The sequence below is a fragment of the Embiotoca jacksoni genome, unplaced genomic scaffold (assembly GCF_022577435.1).
Source record: "Embiotoca jacksoni isolate LCO1_2020_lvr unplaced genomic scaffold, fEmbJac1.0.p SCAF_95, whole genome shotgun sequence".
Classification (NCBI taxonomy): Eukaryota; Metazoa; Chordata; class Actinopteri; family Embiotocidae; genus Embiotoca; species Embiotoca jacksoni.
In genome coordinates this window covers 12,089-33,062 of record NW_027185453.1, presented here as the reverse complement: position 1 = coordinate 33,062, position 20,974 = coordinate 12,089, and the positions used below count along the sequence as shown (strand labels likewise).

The window sequence follows — 20,974 nt, the reverse complement described above, 5'->3', positions numbered from 1 at the left end:
CTATTTGCCAGCTGTCTGATTTTATTCTCCAGTTTAAAATAAAATTATCAATTTGTCTTTTCAGATTCAACACCTGATGCCACAACAGTTATGAACACTACAACAGCTGACACAACAGCAGTAACAAGTAAGAGATACAAATAAGTTGTTGCATTATATTTCCTTAATATAATTTAGCCGTCATTGTTTACAAAGGTACACAAACTATATTCACAATTAAAAAGCAGTAACTGTGGGGGATTTAAGTTCAATATTTAAAAAGCATGAAGTAGCCTTTAAAGAATCATCACCCGTTTCTAAAAACTATTCGCCAGCTGTCTGATTTTATTCTCCAGTTTAACATACAATTATCAAATTGTCGTTTCAGATTCAACACCTGATGCCACAACAGTTATGGACACTACAACAGCTGCAGCAACAGCAGTAACAAGTAAGGGACGCAAAGCAGTCGTTGCATGATATTTTTTTGTTACAATTTAGCTCTCATTGTTTGGTAAGGGGATATGAAATATATACATTTTTAAGAAGCAGTAACTGTTTGTGATTCATGTTCAATATTTAAAAAGCATGAAGTAGCCTTTAAAGAATCATCACCCGTTTCAAAAAACTATTCGCCAGCTGTCTGATTTTATTCTCCAGTTTAACATTCAATTATCAAATTGTCGTTTCAGATTCAACACCTGTTGCTACAACAGTTATGAACACTACAACAGCTGACACAACAGCAGTAACAAGTAAGAGATACGAATAAGTTGTTGCATTATATTTCCTTAATATAATTTAGCCGTCATTGTTTACTAAGGTATACAAACTATATTCACAATTAAAAAGCAGTAACTGTGGGGGATTTAAGTTCAATATTTAAAAAGTTTGAAGTGGTCTTTGAAAAATCACCACCCGTTTCTACAAAACTATTTAACAGCTGTCTGATTTTATTCTCCAGTTTAATATACAATTATCAAATTGTCGTTTCAGATTCAACACCTGTTGCTACAACAGTTATGAACACTACAACAGCTGACACAACAGCAGTAACAAGTAAGAGATACAAATAAGTTGTTGCATCATATTTCCTTAATATAGTTTAGCCGTCATTGTTTACTAAGGTATACAAACTATATTCACAATTAAAAAGCAGTAACTGTGGGGGATTTAAGTTCAATATTTAAAAAGTATGAAGTGGTCTTTGAAAAATCACCACCCGTTTCTACAAAACTATTTAACAGCTGTCTGATTTCATTCTCCAGTTTAATATAAAATTATCAAATTGTCGTTTCAGATTCAACACCTGTTGCTACAACAGTTATGAACACTACAACAGCTGCAACAACAGCAGTAACAAGTAAGGGATACAAATAAGTTGTTGCGTGATATTTTCTGAACATAATTTAGCCGTCATTGTTTGTTAAAAGGATATGAAATATATTAATATTCAAGCAGCAGTGATTGTGGGGGATTTATGTTTGATGTCTAAAAAGAATGATGTGGTATTTGAAGAATCACCACCTGTTTCTACGAAACTATTTGCCAGCTGTGTAATTTTATTCTCCAGTTTAAAATAAAATTATCAATTTGTCGTTTCAGATTCAACACCTGTTGCTACAACAGTTATGAACACTACAACAGCTGACACAACAGCAGTAACAAGTAAGAGATACAAATAAGTTGTTGCATTATATTTTCTTAATATAATTTAGCCGTCATTGCTTACTAAGGTATACAAACTATATTCACAATTAAAAAACAGTAACTGTGGGGGATTTAAGTTCAATATTTAAAAAGCATGAAGTTGCCTTTAAAGAATCATCACCCGTTTCAAAAAACTATTCGCCAGCTGTCTGATTTCATTCTCCAGTTTAACATACAATTATCAAATTGTCGTTTCAGATTCAACACCTGATGCCACAGCAGTTACGGACACTACAACAGCTGCAACAACAGCAGTAACAAGTAAGGGACGCAAAGCAGGCGTTGCATGATATTTTCTGAACATAATTTAGCCGTCAATGTTTGTTAAAAGGACATGAAATATATTAATATTCAAGCAGCAGTGATTGTGGGGGATTTATGTTTGATGTCTAAAAAGAATGATGTGGTATTTGAAGAATCACCACCTGTTTCTACGAAACTATTTGCCAGCTGTCTAATTTTATTCTCCAGTTTAAAATAAAATTATCAAATTGTCGTTTCAGATTCAACACCTGATGCCACAACAGTTATGAACACTACAACAGCTGAAACAACAGCAGTAACAAGTAAGAGATACAAATAAGTTGTTGCATTATATTTCCTTAATATAATTTAGCCGTCATTGTTTACTAAGGTATACAAACTATATTCACAATTAAAAAGCAGTAACTGTTTGTGATTCATGTTCAATATTTAAAAAGCATGAAATAGCCTTTAAAGAATCATCACCCGTTTCAAAAAACTATTCACCAGCTGTCTGATTATATTCTCCAGTTTAACATACAATTATCAAATTGTCGTTTCAGATTCAACACCTGATGCCACAACAGTTATGAACACTACAACAGCCGAAACAACAGCAGTAACAAGTAAGAGATACAAATAAGTTGTTGCATTATATTTCCTTAATATAATTTAGTCATCATTGTTTACTAAGGTATACAAACTATATTCACAATTAAAAAGCAGTAACTGTGGGGGATTTAAGTTCAATATTTAAAAAGTATGAAGTGGTCTTTGAAAAATCACCACCCGTTTCTACAAAACTATTTAACAGCTGTCTGATTTTATTCTCCAGTTTAATATACAATTATCAAATTGTCGTTTCAGATTCAACACCTGTTGCTACAACAGTTATGAACACTACAACAGCTGCAACAACAGCAGTAACAAGTAAGGGACACAAAGCAGTTGTTGCATGATATTTTCTGAATATAATTTAGCCGTCATTGTTTGTTAAAAGAATATGAAATATATTAATATTCAAGCAGCAGTGATTGTGGGGGATTTATGTTTGATGTCTAAAAAGAATGATGTGGTATTTGAAGAATCACCACCTGTTTCTACAAAACTATTTGCCAGCTGTCTGATTTTATTCTCCAGTTTAAAATAAAATTATCAAATTGTCGTTTCAGATTCAACACCTGTTGCTACAACAGTTATGAACACTACAACAGCTGACACAACAGCAGTAACAAGTAAGAGATACAAATAAGTTGTTGCATTATATTTTCTTAATATAATTTAGCCGTCATTGCTTACTAAGGTATACAAACTATATTCACAATTAAAAAACAGTAACTGTGGGGGATTTAAGTTCAATATTTAAAAAGCATGAAGTTGCCTTTAAAGAATCATCACCCGTTTCAAAAAACTATTCGCCAGCTGTCTGATTTCATTCTCCAGTTTAACATACAATTATCAAATTGTCGTTTCAGATTCAACACCTGATGCCACAGCAGTTACGGACACTACAACAGCTGCAACAACAGCAGTAACAAGTAAGGGACGCAAAGCAGGCGTTGCATGATATTTTCTGAACATAATTTAGCCGTCAATGTTTGTTAAAAGGACATGAAATATATTAATATTCAAGCAGCAGTGATTGTGGGGGATTTATGTTTGATGTCTAAAAAGAATGATGTGGTATTTGAAGAATCACCACCTGTTTCTACGAAACTATTTGCCAGCTGTCTAATTTTATTCTCCAGTTTAAAATAAAATTATCAAATTGTCGTTTCAGATTCAACACCTGATGCCACAACAGTTATGAACACTACAACAGCTGAAACAACAGCAGTAACAAGTAAGAGATACAAATAAGTTGTTGCATTATATTTCCTTAATATAATTTAGCCGTCATTGTTTACTAAGGTATACAAACTATATTCACAATTAAAAAGCAGTAACTGTTTGTGATTCATGTTCAATATTTAAAAAGCATGAAATAGCCTTTAAAGAATCATCACCCGTTTCAAAAAACTATTCACCAGCTGTCTGATTATATTCTCCAGTTTAACATACAATTATCAAATTGTCGTTTCAGATTCAACACCTGATGCCACAACAGTTATGAACACTACAACAGCCGAAACAACAGCAGTAACAAGTAAGAGATACAAATAAGTTGTTGCATTATATTTCCTTAATATAATTTAGTCATCATTGTTTACTAAGGTATACAAACTATATTCACAATTAAAAAGCAGTAACTGTGGGGGATTTAAGTTCAATATTTAAAAAGTATGAAGTGGTCTTTGAAAAATCACCACCCGTTTCTACAAAACTATTTAACAGCTGTCTGATTTTATTCTCCAGTTTAATATACAATTATCAAATTGTCGTTTCAGATTCAACACCTGTTGCTACAACAGTTATGAACACTACAACAGCTGCAACAACAGCAGTAACAAGTAAGGGACACAAAGCAGTTGTTGCATGATATTTTCTGAATATAATTTAGCCGTCATTGTTTGTTAAAAGAATATGAAATATATTAATATTCAAGCAGCAGTGATTGTGGGGGATTTATGTTTGATGTCTAAAAAGAATGATGTGGTATTTGAAGAATCACCACCTGTTTCTACAAAACTATTTGCCAGCTGTCTGATTTTATTCTCCAGTTTAAAATAAAATTATCAAATTGTCGTTACAGATTCAACACCTGATGCCACAACAGTTATGAACACTACAACAGCTGACACAACAGCAGTAACAAGTAAGAGATACAAATGAGTTGTTGCATTATATTTCCTGAATATAATTTAGCCGTCATTGTTTACTAAAGTATACAAACTATATTCACAATTAAAAAGCAGTAACTGTGGGGGATTTAAGTTCAATATTTAAAAAGCATGAAGTAGCCTTTAAAGAATCATCACCCGTTTCAAAAAACTATTCGCCAGCTGACTGATTTTATTCTCCAGTTTAACATACAATTATCAAATTGTCGTTTCAGATTCAACACCTGATGCCACAGCAGTTACGGACACTACAACAGCTGCAACAACAGAAGTAACAAGTAAGCGACGCAAAGCAGGCGTTGCATGATATTTTCTGAACATAATTTAGCCGTCATTGTTTGTTAAAAGGATATGAAATATATTAATATTCAAGCAGCAGTGATTGTGGGGGATTTATGTTTGATGTCTAAAAAGAATGATGTGGTATTTGAAGAATCACCACCTGTTTCTACGAAACTATTTGCCAGCTGTCTAATTTTATTCTCCAGTTTAAAATAAAATTATCAAATTGTCGTTTCAGATTCAACACCTGATGCCACAACAGTTATGAACACTACAACAGCTGAAACAACAGCAGTAACAAGTAAGAGATACAAATAAGTTGTTGCATTATATTTCCTTAATATAATTTAGCCGTCATTGTTTACTAAGGTATACAAACTATATTCACAATTAAAAAGCAGTAACTGTTTGTGATTCATGTTCAATATTTAAAAACATGAAGTAGCCTTTAAAGAATCATCACCCGTTTCAAAAAACTATTCGCCAGCTGTCTGATTTTATTCTCCAGTTTAACATACAATTATCAAATTGTCGTTTCAGATTCAACACCTGATGCCACAACAGTTATGGACACTACAACAGCTGCAACAACAGCAGTAACAAGTAAGGGATGCAAAGCAGTCGTTGCATGATATTTTTTTGTTACAATTTAGCTCTCGTTGTTTGGTAGGGGCATATGAAATATATACATTTTTAAGAAGCAGTAACTTTTTGTGATTTATGTTCAATATTTAAAAAGCATGAAATAGCCTTTAAAGAATCATCACCCGTTTCAAAAAACTATTCACCAGCTGTCTGATTATATTCTCCAGTTTAACATACAATTATCAAATTGTCGTTTCAGATTCAACACCTGTTGCTACAACAGTTATGAACACTACAACAGCTGACACAACAGCAGTAACAAGTAAGAGATACAAATAAGTTGTTGCATTATATTTCCTTAATATAACTTAGCCGTCATTGTTTACTAAGGTATACAAACTATATTCACAATTAAAAAGCAGTAACTGTGGGGGATTTACGTTCAATATTTAAAAAGTATGAAGTGGTCTTTGAAAAATCACCACCCGTTTCTACAAAACTATTTAACAGCTGTCTGATTTCATTCTCCAGTTTAATATAAAATTATCAAATTGTCGTTTCAGATTCAACACCTGTTGCTACAACAGTTATGAACACTACAACAGCTGCAACAACAGCAGTAACAAGTAAGGGACACAAAGCAGTTGTTGCATGATATTTTCTGAACATAATTTAGCCGTCATTGTTTGTTAAAAGGATATGAAATATATTAATATTCAAGCAGCAGTGATTGTGGGGGATTTATGTTTGATGTCTAAAAAGAATGATGTGGTATTTGAAGAATCACCACCTGTTTCTACGAAACTATTTGCCAGCTGTCTAATTTTATTCTCCAGTTTAAAATAAAATGATCAATTTGTCTTTTCAGATTCAACACCTGTTGCCACAACAGTTATGGACACTACAACAGCTGACACAACAGCAGTAACAAGTAAGGGACAGAAAGCAGTCGTTGCATGATATTTTCTTAATATAATTTAGCCATCATTGTTTACTGAGGTGTAGAAAATATATTTATATTTAAAAAGCAGTAACTGTGGGGGATTTATGTTCAATATTTAAAAAGCATGAAGTGGTATTTGAAGAATCACCACCTGTTTCTACAAAACTATTCACCAGCTGTCTGATTTTATTCTCCAGTTTAACATACAATTATCAAATTGTCGTTTCAGATTCAACACCTGATGCCACAACAGTTATGGACACTACAACAGCTGCAACAACAGCAGTAACAAGTGAGGGACACAAAGCAGTCTTTGCATGATATTTTTTTGTTACAATTTAGCTCTCATTGTTTGGTAAGGGGATATGAAATATATACATTTTTAAGAAGCAGTAACTGTTTGCGATTTATGTTCAATATTTAAAAAGCATGAAGTAGCCTTTAAAGAATCATCACTCGTTTCAAAAAACTATTCACTAGCTGTCTGATTATATTCTCCAGTTTAACATACAATTATCAAATTGTCATTTCAGATTCAACACCTGATGCCACAACAGTTATGGACACTACAACAGCTGCAACAACAGCAGTAACAAGTAAGGGACACAAAGCAGTCGTTGCATGGTATTTTCTTAATATAATTTAGCCATCATTGTTTACTGAGGTGTGGAAAATATATTTATATTTAAAAAGCAGTAACTGTGGGGGATTTATGTTCAATATTTAAAAAGCATGAAGTGGTATTTGAAGAATCACCACCCGTTTCCACAAAACTATTCACCAGCTGTCTGATTTTATTCTCCAGTTTAATATACAATTATCAAATTGTCGTTTCAGATTCAACACCTGATGCCACAACAGTTATGGACACTACAACAGCTGCAACAACAGCAGTAACAAGTGAGGGACACAAAGCAGTCTTTGCATGATATTTTTTTCTTACAATTTAGCTCTCATTGTTTGGTAAGGGGACATGAAATATATACATTTTTAAGAAGCAGTAACTGTTTGCGATTTATGTTCAATATTTAAAAAGCATGAAGTTGCCTTTAAAGAATCATCACCCGTTTCAAAAAACTATTCACCAGCTGTCTGATTATATTCTCCAGTTTAACATACAATTATCAAATTGTCATTTCAGATTCAACACCTGATGCCACAACAGTTATGGACACTACAACAGCTGCAACAACAGCAGTAACAAGTAAGGGAGACAAAGCAGTCGTTGCATGGTATTTTCTTAATATAATTTAGCCATCATTGTTTACTGAGGTGTAGAAAATATATTTATATTTAAAAAGCAGTAACTGTGGGGGATTTATGTTCAATATTTAAAAAGCATGAAGTGGTATTTGAAGAATCACCACCCGTTTCCACAAAACTATTCACCAGCTGTCTGATTTTATTCTCCAGTTTAATATACAATTATCAAATTGTCGTTTCAGATTCAACACCTGATGCCACAACAGTTATGGACACTACAACAGCTGCAACAACAGCAGTAACAAGTGAGGGACACAAAGCAGTCTTTGCATGATATTTTTTTCTTACAATTTAGCTCTCATTGTTTGGTAAGGGGACATGAAATATATACATTTTTAAGAAGCAGTAACTGTTTGCGATTTATGTTCAATATTTAAAAAGCATGAAGTAGCCTTTAAAGAATCATCACCCGTTTCAAAAAACTATTCACCAGCTGTCTGATTTTATTCTCCAGTTTAACATACAATTATCAAATTGTCGTTTCAGATTCAACACCTGTTGCCACAACAGTTATGGACACTACAACAGCTGCAACAACAGCAGTAACAAGTAAGGGACACAAAGCAGTTGTTGCATGATATTTTCTTGTTATAATTCAGCTGTCATTGTTTGTTAAAAGGACATGAAATATATTAATATTCAAGTAGCAGTGATTGTGAGGGATTTATGTTTGATGTCTAAAAAGAACAAAGTGGTCTTTGAAGAATCACCAGCTGTTTCCACAAAACTATTTACCAACTGTCTGATTTTATTCTCCAGTTTAACATGCAATTATCAAATTGTCATTTCAGATTTAACACCCGTTGCCACGACAGTTATGAAGACTACAACAGCTGACACAACAGCAGTAACAAGTAAGAGATACAAATAAGTTGTTGCATTATATTTCCTTAATATAATTTAGCCGTCATTGTTTACTAAGGTATACAAACTATATTCACAGTTAGCCTATTGCTACCACACGTTTAAACACGGCAACACCCTTAACGTCACCAACGAGTGCAACTACCAGTAGGTTTTTCTGTATAAGGGGTTTGGTAACACTTCCATTGATAATATTTGGTTGAATTTTTCAACTTCACTTGAAAATAAATTACTTTTTCCCCCTAAAAACATGCACAGTATGAAGAGATCATCTGGGTTTGACTATTTTTGGTTTCTATTGTCAGCACTACCGTATAGTAGTAAAAGAGTGTCGGCAGACCACTGCTTAACCTGAAACACACGAGAACACCTACAGTGACCTCCCTTGTTAATACAGGGGAGTTAGTGTGTAAATCAAAATTGTGTCATACTTGTACCATAAAGTTCCCATTTTTTTTTATTAAAAAGATTCAACTCTGCAGTCATCACTCATTTTGTTTTCTACTATCAGCATTAATATTTTTTTTGTAAAATGGTACAGATTCAACTCCAGCAGTACAACACAATGTCAACAACTACTGTAGTTACCAGTTACAAAACTATTTACCAGCTCTGTCTTTAGGTTAATATACAATTAACAAATTGTTGTTTCAGACTCGCCACCCGTCACAACAGTTATGAGCACGACAACAATTGCAACAAGTAAGAGCCTCAAAATTATTTTTGGTGCTTAAGAATTTTCTGTTTTTCTTAATAAATAAATGTCCAAATATAATAGTTTAGTCTCATTTGTTTAGTTTGGTTCCCTCTCTCTACTTTTAGGAATTGTGTGGAAGTCTGATGGTGTTTAAGGTCGTATTTATGCAGAAATATAGTCAAATTCAATGAGTATATTTACATCTTTTGCTAGAAGTGTCGACACTCTGCAACTCAACTGCCAACTTTTCTTCAGGCCTGAAAGGTTAATCTGATCTGTCGGGTCTGGTGGTGTCACCTACCTCTGGACAGTTTTTTGGATCTGATAGGCCTCTAAAAATTCCACTCACTCTGAGTCGGAATCTGACTGCATTAAACTAACATTAAATCATAAAATTTGATTTGTATACTGTATGTCACAACCGTAGTCTGTAATACAAATAAATGGCAGGCTCTTGTGTACCAGTTTGAGAATAACTGTTTTCAGCAAAGCCATATGGGGGAAGTGGTATTTGCCTACTCAACACATATTGCTCCACCAACTGTAATTACAGGTAGATTTTTATATAAATAAAAAGGCCATCTCTCAACTAGTTAGAATTAGTTTTAAATTTGTCGAATTAATTTTCTGAATTTTTTTTTCACAATACATATTCAGTATAACGTAGGAGGATGGATCTATAAGTTCAGAGACTGCTCTGGCTTCATGGGAACAGTGCACAGCCCTTATAGGAGACAGCTAAATTAGTAAAGTTGTGTCACTTGATCAACATCAGCACCCGGCTTCACACACGTTTTTGTAAGTGCTGGTTCAGGTGTATCTGTGATTTTACCTGAAACTAGAACAGAAAGCACAGTGCAAAGTGTACGTTTGTAATTAGTACAATCAGGGGCAAAATCCAATGAGTAGAGGAAGCGATGATTGTGTTGTTGAGAGCAAAAATGTGTTGTCAATGGGCGCATTATCATGGTGGAGAACCCATGGGCTATCGCTACCCTATGTTAGGAGGACAAATGGGTCAATGATCACGGTAACATCAACCTATGATCCATTATAAATGTTATGCTATGTAATGAGTTATATCAGACATTTTAAACACCACTATCAACAAAAGGCATTTATCTGATTTATTGCTTCAGAGTACCTTAAAGTCTTGTTCTGTAAACACGTAGTACTCAAGTGATAGAGACAGGAGGTACTACATGAGTTATGGCATGCCAACTTCAATGTATTAACTGCTGATCTGAGATTGGATCAAAAAACAAAAAAATGCAAAAAGTGATGTAGCTACTACTGTGTAAGTTGTTACATTATTCTAATTATTGGAATAATTATTTGGATTTATTGAGATATGTTTTAAATGGAATACTAGTGCTTGCGAGAACACTGGCCTCTCAATTTAAATTCCATCAGCCACTTGACTTTCCAAGTTCATCGTGAAAAAACCCCCAATATGTTTGGTTTGTCCAAAATCCTAGATTCACTCGTCAATCCACAAATACATCGCTTACTGTCGGCTTGAGGATGAGGTTATTAACCCACTTGAAAAAAGAGTATTTGTAGATGTGCTTTGTTCTGGTGTACATCACTAAATGTTTATGCATGGCTTATCTCATGTTTTCCATCTTTCCATTTTTATCTTTTAAATAAACAACAGTTGATATAAGAATGTCAATCAGATTGGACTTGGTATACACACCAGACTTGGCAAATCCATCGAGTACTGCATACAGAGAGCTGGAAGGCAAGGTTAATCCAGTGGTAAGTGCATTGTAAACACATCATCAGAATCTAATTGTGAGTTATTTATGTTCTTATAGAGATATCAATAACTATATTCTTCCCACAGTTACGGGCTCAGTATAGAAGTGTTGGGGCTGCTTCTGTGACCGGATTCAGGTATATTAATTCTGTCATTAATTAAAGAAAGAAAAAGTAGCCTGGAGTCATAATACATCCCACATTACAACTTTGGCTGTCTGTTTTTACAGAGCAGGAAGTGTCATTACAGAGTTTGTTGTCCAGACAACGGAAGTTAACATTTCTAGAGTGACTGAAGCAAATAGAAATGTAACAATTGCCATGGCGACTATTGCTCCCGTTATCGGCTCAGTTGTTGCACAGTACAACAGTAAGTTGAAAAAAGTTTGTTTAAAATTTTTGCTTAACTTGACTGAATTTCTAACTGATCTCTTTTACTTTCTCCAAAGGTCCAAATTCAATCAGATTGCCACCATTAACTTATACTGGTCAAACCATGACTCTGACATGTGGCCTCACTGACGTTAATCTGGGAACAATTTCCAGTTCTGAGTGGAAATTGAAAGGACAGAAACTTACGACAGTCAGGTTTAAAATAGTTACTGCTGGCAGTCTGTCCACACTCACAGTTACCAACGTTAAAAAGTCTGATATTGGTAAGTCAAGTAACTAAGTTTTGTGATAAGTATTCAGTCACCAAATAATCCCCGTGAAGTTAGAATATTTTGGTCCTTACCCAAGTACTGGGACTGATAAAAAAAGTTCATGAATTGTTTCTGTTACATGTATGTGTGTATTTCACATGATACCAAGTTTGTAATTTTTGCTGAGTTAGTTTGAACTGGCTATAAAGCTGACAGAGACCAAAAATAATTCCTCTCACAGCATAGCCATCATATCCATATTACAAATTGTACAACCACTTATGTCCAATTTTGTTTAGTTAACAGCCAATGCAATCAATAACACCTACTTCTCTTATTCACAGGAACATATGAGTGTTTGATTCTGGGCACAGAGCTTGAATTCTTCCAAAAGGGGAACGTGACAAGTGATATAATCAAAGACGCTCCTAATGTGCTACTACAGGATAAAATTAACGTTGAATGCAAAGAGGGAGATATACAACCACTTAAGTGTTGTGTGCAGTCCCCCTACAAAGTCAGCTGGTTTGAGGGTACAACCCTTTTAAATTCAAGTAAGTTTGAGCTGAAAACTTTTCAATACATGGTGGGAAGTTCTACATGGCTATTAAAAAATTATCACTGACAACAACGTGACATTTTCACAGTTCCTGTTGAGACCACCTGCATCAGGCATGACTACACAATAAATGTCTGCACTGGATCAGTGGAAAAAACATTCATATGTAAGGTTGATGACCCAAGTAGTTTTGCCCAAACAACAAAACTGACCATTTTCACAGAAAGTAAGAGCAATGTTTGAAATGTAACCACACTATTCATTCGCGCTTTCACTGTCCTTTTGACTAATTGATTTTGTGACTCTTCAGCTATTACGTGTAACAGCCCTGAGTATGGGACTGGACGAGAAGGTGACCGAGCAAGCGGAAAATGTGATGAAGATCAAGAGGGAACCAAGACTGCAGAGTGTCAGCCATCAGGACAGTGGGTAGTTGTGGAGGACACCTGCATAATCAAAATAATCAATGATTTATTAAGTAAATCCGAGGTAAGTGAGCCACTGATGTCCAAACTGCTTCGTGTATGGAAATTAATTACTTTGATGCCGCTTGGGTGGGGGTTCTTGGAGCTTATTTTTAAACCCACATTTTTGTGACTGCTGGTAAGTCAGCATTTGCAATTTCAACATGGACGTGAGCAGAGAGTGGACCCTTGAAATGCTTCAGAAAATCTACGGCAAGTGAAGCAAGGAGCTTGTCGAGATTTTTGTTTAAGATTAAGAGGGGCAGAACGTCACTGTCCAAGACCAAAGAAAGCAGTCAGGAGAGCAATCAGGTGGGTTTTCTTTGACATCTGCATGGTCTTTCACTGAAATTTGTCCCCCAGGGTTAGACTGTCAAGAGAGTTCTGCTGGGACGTTCTGAGGAGTCTGAGGCAAAACATTTGTGGTGTGATAGCTGTTGGGTTTTCCAACATGTCCAGGCGCCTGCTCACTACACATTAAAAACGCACTAGTTTTTTGCCCTCAACAGCACAGTGGTGACTTCCCACCACCAGCTTTGGCTCCCTGAAAACTTCTTTCAATTCACAAATAAAGATCTGACACGGGTGGCACAGTGGTGCAGTGGTTAGCATTGTCGCCTCGCAGCAAAAAGGTTCTGGGTTTGAATCCATGCCTGGGCCTTTCTGTGCAGAGCTTGCATGTTCTCCCTGTGCCTGCGTGGGTTCTCCCCGGGTGCTCCAGCTTCTTCCCACCATCCAAAAACATGCATCTCAGGTTAATTGGTGGTTCTAGAAATTGCCCTTAGGTGTAAATGAGAGTGTGATTGGTCTTTGTTTCCATCTGTCTCTATGTGGCCCTGTGATGGACTGGCAATCTGTCCAGGGTGTACCCTGCTTTTGCCCTAAGTGAGCTGGGATGGGCTCCAGCCCCCCCTGTGACCCTGTTCAGGATAAAGCAGGTATAGATAATGGATGGATGGAAGATCTGACACAAACTTCACTGTGCACTCTCTGCTCAGGTTTCAAGTCTATGGTGAAATTGTAAATGCACATGTACCAAACATGTGTAACTTGGGTGGTAATTTTGATGAAGTGACATAATTTGGAATATTGACTGACCAGGGTTATAGCTGCTACCTGCTATTGTGGCCCAAATGTTGCACAACTGTTCAGAACATTTTTTTTTTTCTTGGCCATGAAGGTAATAGCATTTGTCATGCAGAGGGTCATACTTACAAAATGTGGCATAATCAGTTTCTGTTGCTCTGTTTTCATTATTTTTCATTTTGTCAGGATCTGGTTGTGGAAGGTGTGCCGGTGTTTGTGGTGGAGCTAAAAGATGCTGTCCAGGAAGAAAAAGAGAACATTTCAAATTCATCTGCAACAATATCAGCAATTGTTGACATCCTAAATACCATAGCAAATATTAGCGATGTTGTCAGTGAAGATGTCATGTTGGTAAGTCAAACCTTCTACTTTGAAGCCTCTTAGTAAGGGACTTATGATAATGGCAACACATACTTCTTGACTTTTTTATGAGGTTGTAATCTTAAAATGGAATATCTCTTTGCAGAATGTGCTAAACACGGTTGATGTCATCATTGGTGACGATGCAAGAGAGTCATGGGCATTTCTGAATTCCAATGAAACCCTCAATTCCAGCTCAGAGCTACTGGGTTCAATGGAGACACTCGCCGATGGGCTGAATGAGACTTTTACAATCAAGACTCAACGGATCCTGCTCAATAGAACTATGTTTGACAACTCTTTCATGGCAGATCTGAACTCCAGTGTTGTCATACAAATTCCAAACAGCGACATTTCCAACGTTTTTATCACCACCATTGTCTTCAGCACCCTTAATAATGTCATGCCAACGAGGAACTCCACGTTTGACGTCGGCCTCTTAAACGCCACTGGTAATGGAACTTTGGCTGATGATGCCATCAATGCTGCAGTGGTGCTGGTCAAAATAAATGCAACAGTTCCAAATGTCACTCTGAGCTACAACAAACTAAACGGAGCCCTGTCACTGAACCCACAGTGTGTCTTCTGGAACTTCACACTTTTCAATGAGACTGGTGCCTGGGATGATGAGGGCTGTATCTTTGTTTCCGACATAAACAACACAGTAACCTGCAGCTGTGACCACCTCACGTCCTTCTCAATTCTGATGGCAACTGACATCCCTCCAAAAATAATAACACTTTTGGATGTCATCACTTATGTTGGAGTTGGGATATCTCTGGCATCCTTAGTTATATGTCTCATTATTGAGGGATATGTTTGGAAAGCCGTTACCAGAAATAGCACTGCCTTCATGCGTCATGTTTCCATCATTAATACTGCCCTGTCTCTGTTGATTGCTGACATCTGTTTCATAATCGCTGCCTTTATTGCCAAAAATCCCCTTGAAAACCCAGGAGAAGACTATGAAGTCCCAGTTGGGCCGTGTAGCACAGCAACATTTTTCATGCACTTCTTCTACCTTGCTCTGTTCTTTTGGATGCTCGTGTCAGGCCTTCTGCTTTTTTACCGGACAGTTATGGTCTTCTCCCACATGTCCAAGTCAACCATGTTGGCCATTGGCTTCACTTTAGGTTACGTCTGCCCTCTGATTATAGCTGTTATAACTGTTGCGGTCACAGCACCAGGACGTGGATACATTAGGAAAGACAATGCTTGTTGGCTAAATTGGTTGGAGACCAAGGCCCTGCTGGCCCTGGTAATACCTGCTTTGACCATAGTTTTAATCAACATTTTGATTGTTATCGTGGTCTTGTTCAAAATGCTGAGAAGAGGTGTGGGAGACACTGCCCACACAGATGAAAAACACACCATGGTGGTCATTCTAAGGTGTGTGGCCATTTTGACTCCCTTATTTGGGCTGACCTGGTCTCTGGGAGTGGGGACCATGATATCACCAACAAATGAAGGAATCCACATTGCCTTTGCATTCTTCAATTCACTACAGGTATTTGCACCTATTGATAAACAAGGCAGTAATGTTTGCAGTGCAGTTATAAAACCTTTTTGTGTTCTTTCATTCTGATGATGAAAAAAAATCCGTCTGATTTTCTTCAGGGTTTCTTCATTTTAGTGTTTGGAACACTGTTTGATTCAAAGGTAAGAAAAGCTTCACATTCGGTTACCATGTCTCCACAGGAGGTAGTGAGGGTAGCATGTTAGCTTAGCAGCAGCAGTTTTGATATTTCCTCAGGGCATCTGCAGTATGTGTTTAGTCACAGTACTAAGTTGTTGGTCACTTATGTTTTGGCAGTGCTTACAGCCCAACAAACAATAATTGAAAGTAAAATAGACACAAATACACATGACAGGTGTGTGTTTTTGTTGTTCTTCTTCTTTTCTGAACTGTCAACAATGACAAAAAACTTTCCGTGCAGATATTTGATTTTTTCGTTAAGAGACAAATGAGGAGATCAATATCTCTAAGTGTAGAGGAGGATTACTTCAGTCTTTAAAAGGGAGAGTAGCAACAGCACAGTGTAAAAATACAATTCATAACGAGGAAAAGTCTAACATTTAACATTGTGGTCAAAATATAATTTATAACAAAGAAAAGTCCTACATTTAACATTGTGATAAACATATAATTTATAACAAGGAAAAGTCCTACAGTTAAAATTATGGTAAAATCTGAGAAATTATTCATTTACAGATTTTAGACTATTTTTGGTGAACAGACCTATGGCTATTTTTTTTTTACCATAGTTAATTGGTGGTTATGAACCTGGTAAAGACATAATGAAAGATTTAACTCATTTAAAAAAAAATTCAAAAAAATTGACCAAGACTGTTACCTGGTCAACGCCCACTGTTACAAAGACACAATACCCTTTAGTGACTGACGGGTGCATTAAAGCTTTGCCATGATACATTCCAAAAGTGTTGTATGTAAAATTAAGAACGAATATTTTTACGTTTTTTTTTTTTTTTATGTTTATTGCTTCCTGGCTTTATTGTCAAAATAGCATACGCTGACATCAGAATGGTATCAATCCTCTCTTCTCATTGGAAAGAGATATAAACACCTTTACAGTATTTCCCATGTAAACCTGTTTATTTAAAATGCTTATCTTTCTGAACATTTCCAGCACTGTGAATTAATTTTGATATTGGCGTGAATTTTTCTGTCTGTAGATCCGTTCTCTCCTCTCTAAACGAGTACCAACAACAAACAGTACCTCTAATCCAACAAGAGTAAGAGAATTTTTTTTATATATGACAAACGAATATGTGCTTTTCTTTGCACATTAGTTGAGCCTACCCGTCGCTGCATCAACCGACCTGTTAATTTCGAAAGACCAATCTACATTAGGATACAAACAATTTCCTGCACTCTCTTAACCTTACACACTTTTCTATCGTAGAGCACAAGTGATGGCATTTTCTCTCTGAGTGGAATGTTCAGCAGAATCCGTGGTAGAAGTAAGTTGTCTTATATTAAGCAGCTTGCCTGTTTACTTAAATCAGGTATCTCATCAACCGTTTTCTGTTTTGTCTTTCAGATGTTTACCATGTTTCAGGGGCCAGAAACTCAAACAGCAGCAGTGCATCGGAGTCATATGTGAATATCTGAATTAGTACAACAATCTGTACTACAAAAAATGATCTCTTTGAAGACTCATATATTGTAAATACAGCCCTACAGTTTAAAGTGCCATATGTCCTAAATGTATAGCTGTTATAATATTAATTGCATTGCATTGTAAACTAATTAAGATGACACAATGTCTGTTGATCAGTATGACATATTTAATGTCACTGTTCTGGTTACCAGTGTTATGTGGTATTTCTGTTGTTTCACATATTCAAAACATTCAGAAATACAGTGAACCCTCGTTTTTCGCGGGGGTTACGTTCCAAATAGAAACCGTGATAGGCGAAATCTGTGAAGTAGTAACCTTTATTTTTTTTACAATTATTATACAATGAAATACTCCATAATACATTGAAACCAAAGAACAAAACCTTTTTACAGGCCCAAGCATTTGTTTAACAAATAAAAGTACTGTATAAATGTTTTTTTTTACAAATAACTACTGTACTGTAAAATAATAATTTTAATCATCAATATGAACTGAAGGCTTCAAATTGCTGAGATCATTAATCCACAAAGCTAATGCAGACTCCATCCTTACCATGGTCTTGTTGCGGACAGTTGCAACCCTTTTTGCATCCTTATTAAAACTTATTGCTGCTGTCTTCCTTATGTTATTTTCCTCCTTCTTTATGGAACGAACGGAAGATTCATTAATTCCGTAATGGCGACCTACAGCCGCATAGCTTCTACCTTCATTTAACATGTCCAGAAGTTTAACTTTTTCTGCGATAGTTAGCATCTTCCTCTGCCTTTTGGGCCCGACCGCAAGTGCCTTTGTCGGTGCAGAACGTTTTGTCGACATTATGGGTTTTAGAGAAACTTGAAATTGCAAGAGAATTTGCAAACTTAAATTTGGCAAGCTGTTTTACGTACGTGTACATATTAAACCGCAACGTTATTGACAAACAGGTAGAGAAGAAGCGGAGAGACTGTTTAGCCAATCAGAATGCAGAACACAATGCACGATGCAAATCCGTGAAGCAGCGAGACCGTGAAAGGTGAACCGCGTTATAGCGAGGGTTCACTGTACAACGAACTGAAAATATTAGGTAACAGGCCTTCAAAGAATCTCATGTACCAGTCATAAAAACTAAGCCGTATGTAATGCATCAAAGTATCCAGAAAATGATTAACCCCTAAATGGTCATATTGTGATACATTATCCTCTAGCTATGCATGTAAACCGATTTAAAAAAAAAAAACAGTATCTGCTAACTGCGAAAAATCACATCAAAAATAAATTAAATGTGAAAAAAAGAACACAAGAATAAAATGAAATAATTATATATTTTTTTGGTCCAAGCTGAAATTTGCTTTAGCTTTGTTGTTAAATTAAGTACTGTGTGTACTGCATGAGTTCATTGAGTTGTCTTTCAATTTAATGTTTCAAATCCTTTATTTTTTTAAACTATGAATGAAAAGGTATAAAAGACTGTAAGCGTGTTTTTAATGTGTCACAACGAAGGTTCAAGACGTCTTAATAGCAACTTTTGCGGCCCCAGAAACTTGAATTACAAGTATTAAAATACTGTTAGGTATGCTGCCAAATATATAAAAATGATTTCTTCATGAACCAAAAAGATTAATGACTATATGGACATTTTAGAAATATATTATTTTATACCAAGAGTGCTTTGACTGGCCATAGATACCACACAAAGAGGTCAATAAACATCTGTGATGACTAAATACAAATATTTATACATGAACTCTTGACACTGTGGAACTGTGCACACCCTTGAGAACATTTAAAATGCATTATGGTTGTATTATTTATGTTATCTGTATCTTTAAAGTACGAGCACATAGTATATATTACATAATAGTAGAACATTAATTAAGATAGTACTTTATTGTTCTGAAAGCTTTATCAGCATATATATGTCTGGCTTATTTAATATAATTTTTGATAAATGTAAAGGAATTATGATATCGACAGGGATTTTATCCATGCCCCAAAACAGAGCATACAGATATGTCAGTACACAGATGGTATGTTGAATGTACAGACACTGTATGCAGTACAGCAACATTTTGGATATGAATTAATGAGATGAAGTGGAATAAAATGTTCTGTTTTGATTTCTGATTTTAAGTGTTAACACTTTATTAAGATAGCTTTAAATTGGAAAAAAAAAAATCACCTTGAAATATCTACCCAGAAACAACCATTTTAAAAGCTGATCTGAACCGCTTACAGAAGAAAGCGTGAACAAATAGATTGCCCAATGAATTTGACCATCCAAGCCACTTAAATGTCTTGATTACAGGAAGTGGCATTGTGTACTTGCTTAAAGGGTGAAAAGAAAGAAAGGAAACCAACACGAGAAACACTCCCACAACAATAGACAGACTTTTGTTTTTGAATATACAATATGTTTTTAATATTGTTATACGACAACTGTTATTATGACATGACATAAAAGTATGAGTATGAGTAAAGCATTCCACTTTCTAGTTTTTAGTAATTCATTTAGCATTATAATGAGTATAAAACAAAATGCAGTTTTCATTTTCTTTTATGGTTTTACTGTTATATGGCCCTTTGTGAAAAACAATTGAGAATATGTACCCAAGTTTTAAGCTGCTCAGTCATTAAAGTTTTGCATAGGTAAGATTGCTGTGAAATGTTTTTCCAGAAATTAGCATTCTAAAAGCTGATCTGAACCAGCTGTAAAAGAATCCATAGACAAATGGATTGAGCATTGAATTTGACCATCCAAGCCAAACAAGAGTTTCAAGCAAAGGTGATGGGACAGAATAATCAGTCGCAGGATTAAAGGTTGTCGAGAGAAAGAAAGGAGTCCAACAGAAAAGGAAAACTCCCATTACTACAGCCAGAGTTTTAGTGGCCTTTCTCTCCATCTTATTCACAGTTGCTCCAGACTTTGTGCTCTGACAGGTTGTGTTCTGAATGCTATGTATTTGTTTCTGTGCCTCAAAGAAAATCTTTAGGTAGATACTGAGCATGATGATTACTGGGAGGTAAAAAGAAACAACAGGGCCTATTAAATTTGAATTTGGAATATTAAATATGAAACACCTTCCTTCACAGACAGTATTTTTGAGTCCCAAAAATATAATGCCAAATCCGGACACAGCAGAAACAGCCCAGCTAACCAGGATCATGATTACAACAGCACGATCATTGATTTTAGTTCTGTATGTCAGTGGCTGACACACTGCAAAATATCTGTCAATAGAAATACAACATAGGTTGAGAATGGATGATGTCATGAGTGAAATATCAATACCTCGTCTCATTTTACAGACTAAATCCCCAAAATACAAACATGACCTTACAGACAGTGCCATGTTAAACAGTAAAACCAAAGTTCCAACGAGCAGGTCAGCCACAGCCAAAGAGAGGATAAGATAATTAGTAGGAGTGTGCAGCTGCTTGAAGTAAAGGATGGACGTGATTACCAGAAGATTGCCGCCTATTGTCAGAAGTGATACTGTACTGCCAATAAACATATAAATAAATACACGTATTGTCGAAGGGGTTATTGCCATTATGCATGAGGCATTCCCTGTTTCATAACAGAAATTCATGTTGCCATCATCAGTCATGTTGATGTTGATTCCAGTTTCCAT

General features: G+C 35.6%; 2 protein-coding genes across 2 annotated transcripts; one reads left to right on the top strand and one right to left on the bottom strand.

Annotated features, from left to right (window-relative positions):
• Window positions 1-8,296: 8,296 nt before the first annotated feature.
• adgrf8 (adhesion G protein-coupled receptor F8) lies at window positions 8,297-19,466 on the top strand. Its single transcript, XM_069142013.1, has 16 exons — window positions 8,297-8,334; window positions 8,577-8,639; window positions 9,304-9,351; window positions 11,004-11,107; window positions 11,196-11,245; window positions 11,338-11,477; window positions 11,557-11,763; window positions 12,096-12,305; window positions 12,399-12,536; window positions 12,621-12,799; window positions 14,047-14,211; window positions 14,327-15,727; window positions 15,838-15,879; window positions 16,915-16,974; window positions 17,145-17,202; window positions 17,283-19,466. Exons 1-16 carry the CDS (start codon window positions 8,298-8,300, stop codon window positions 17,351-17,353), a joined length of 2,973 nt encoding a protein of 990 aa, XP_068998114.1. The 5' UTR covers window position 8,297; the 3' UTR covers window positions 17,354-19,466.
• Window positions 19,467-19,972: 506 nt separating this feature from the next.
• Window positions 19,973-20,974, bottom strand: LOC138193785 (trace amine-associated receptor 1-like). Its single transcript, XM_069142004.1, has one exon. The coding sequence runs from the start codon at window positions 20,972-20,974 to the stop codon at window positions 19,973-19,975; it is 1,002 nt and encodes a 333-aa protein (XP_068998105.1).

Coding starts and splice junctions, on each gene's coding strand:
- adgrf8 (XM_069142013.1), top strand. CDS start 8,298: ATGGACACTACAACAGCTGCAACAACAGCAGTAACAA. Junction 12,537..12,620: donor ACTGACCATTTTCACAGAAA/GTAAGAGCAATG, acceptor GTGACTCTTCAG/CTATTACGTGTAACAGCCCT. Junction 16,975..17,144: donor GTACCTCTAATCCAACAAGA/GTAAGAGAATTT, acceptor TTTCTATCGTAG/AGCACAAGTGATGGCATTTT.
- LOC138193785 (XM_069142004.1), bottom strand. CDS start 20,974: ATGGAAACTGGAATCAACATCAACATGACTGATGATGGCAACATGAAT.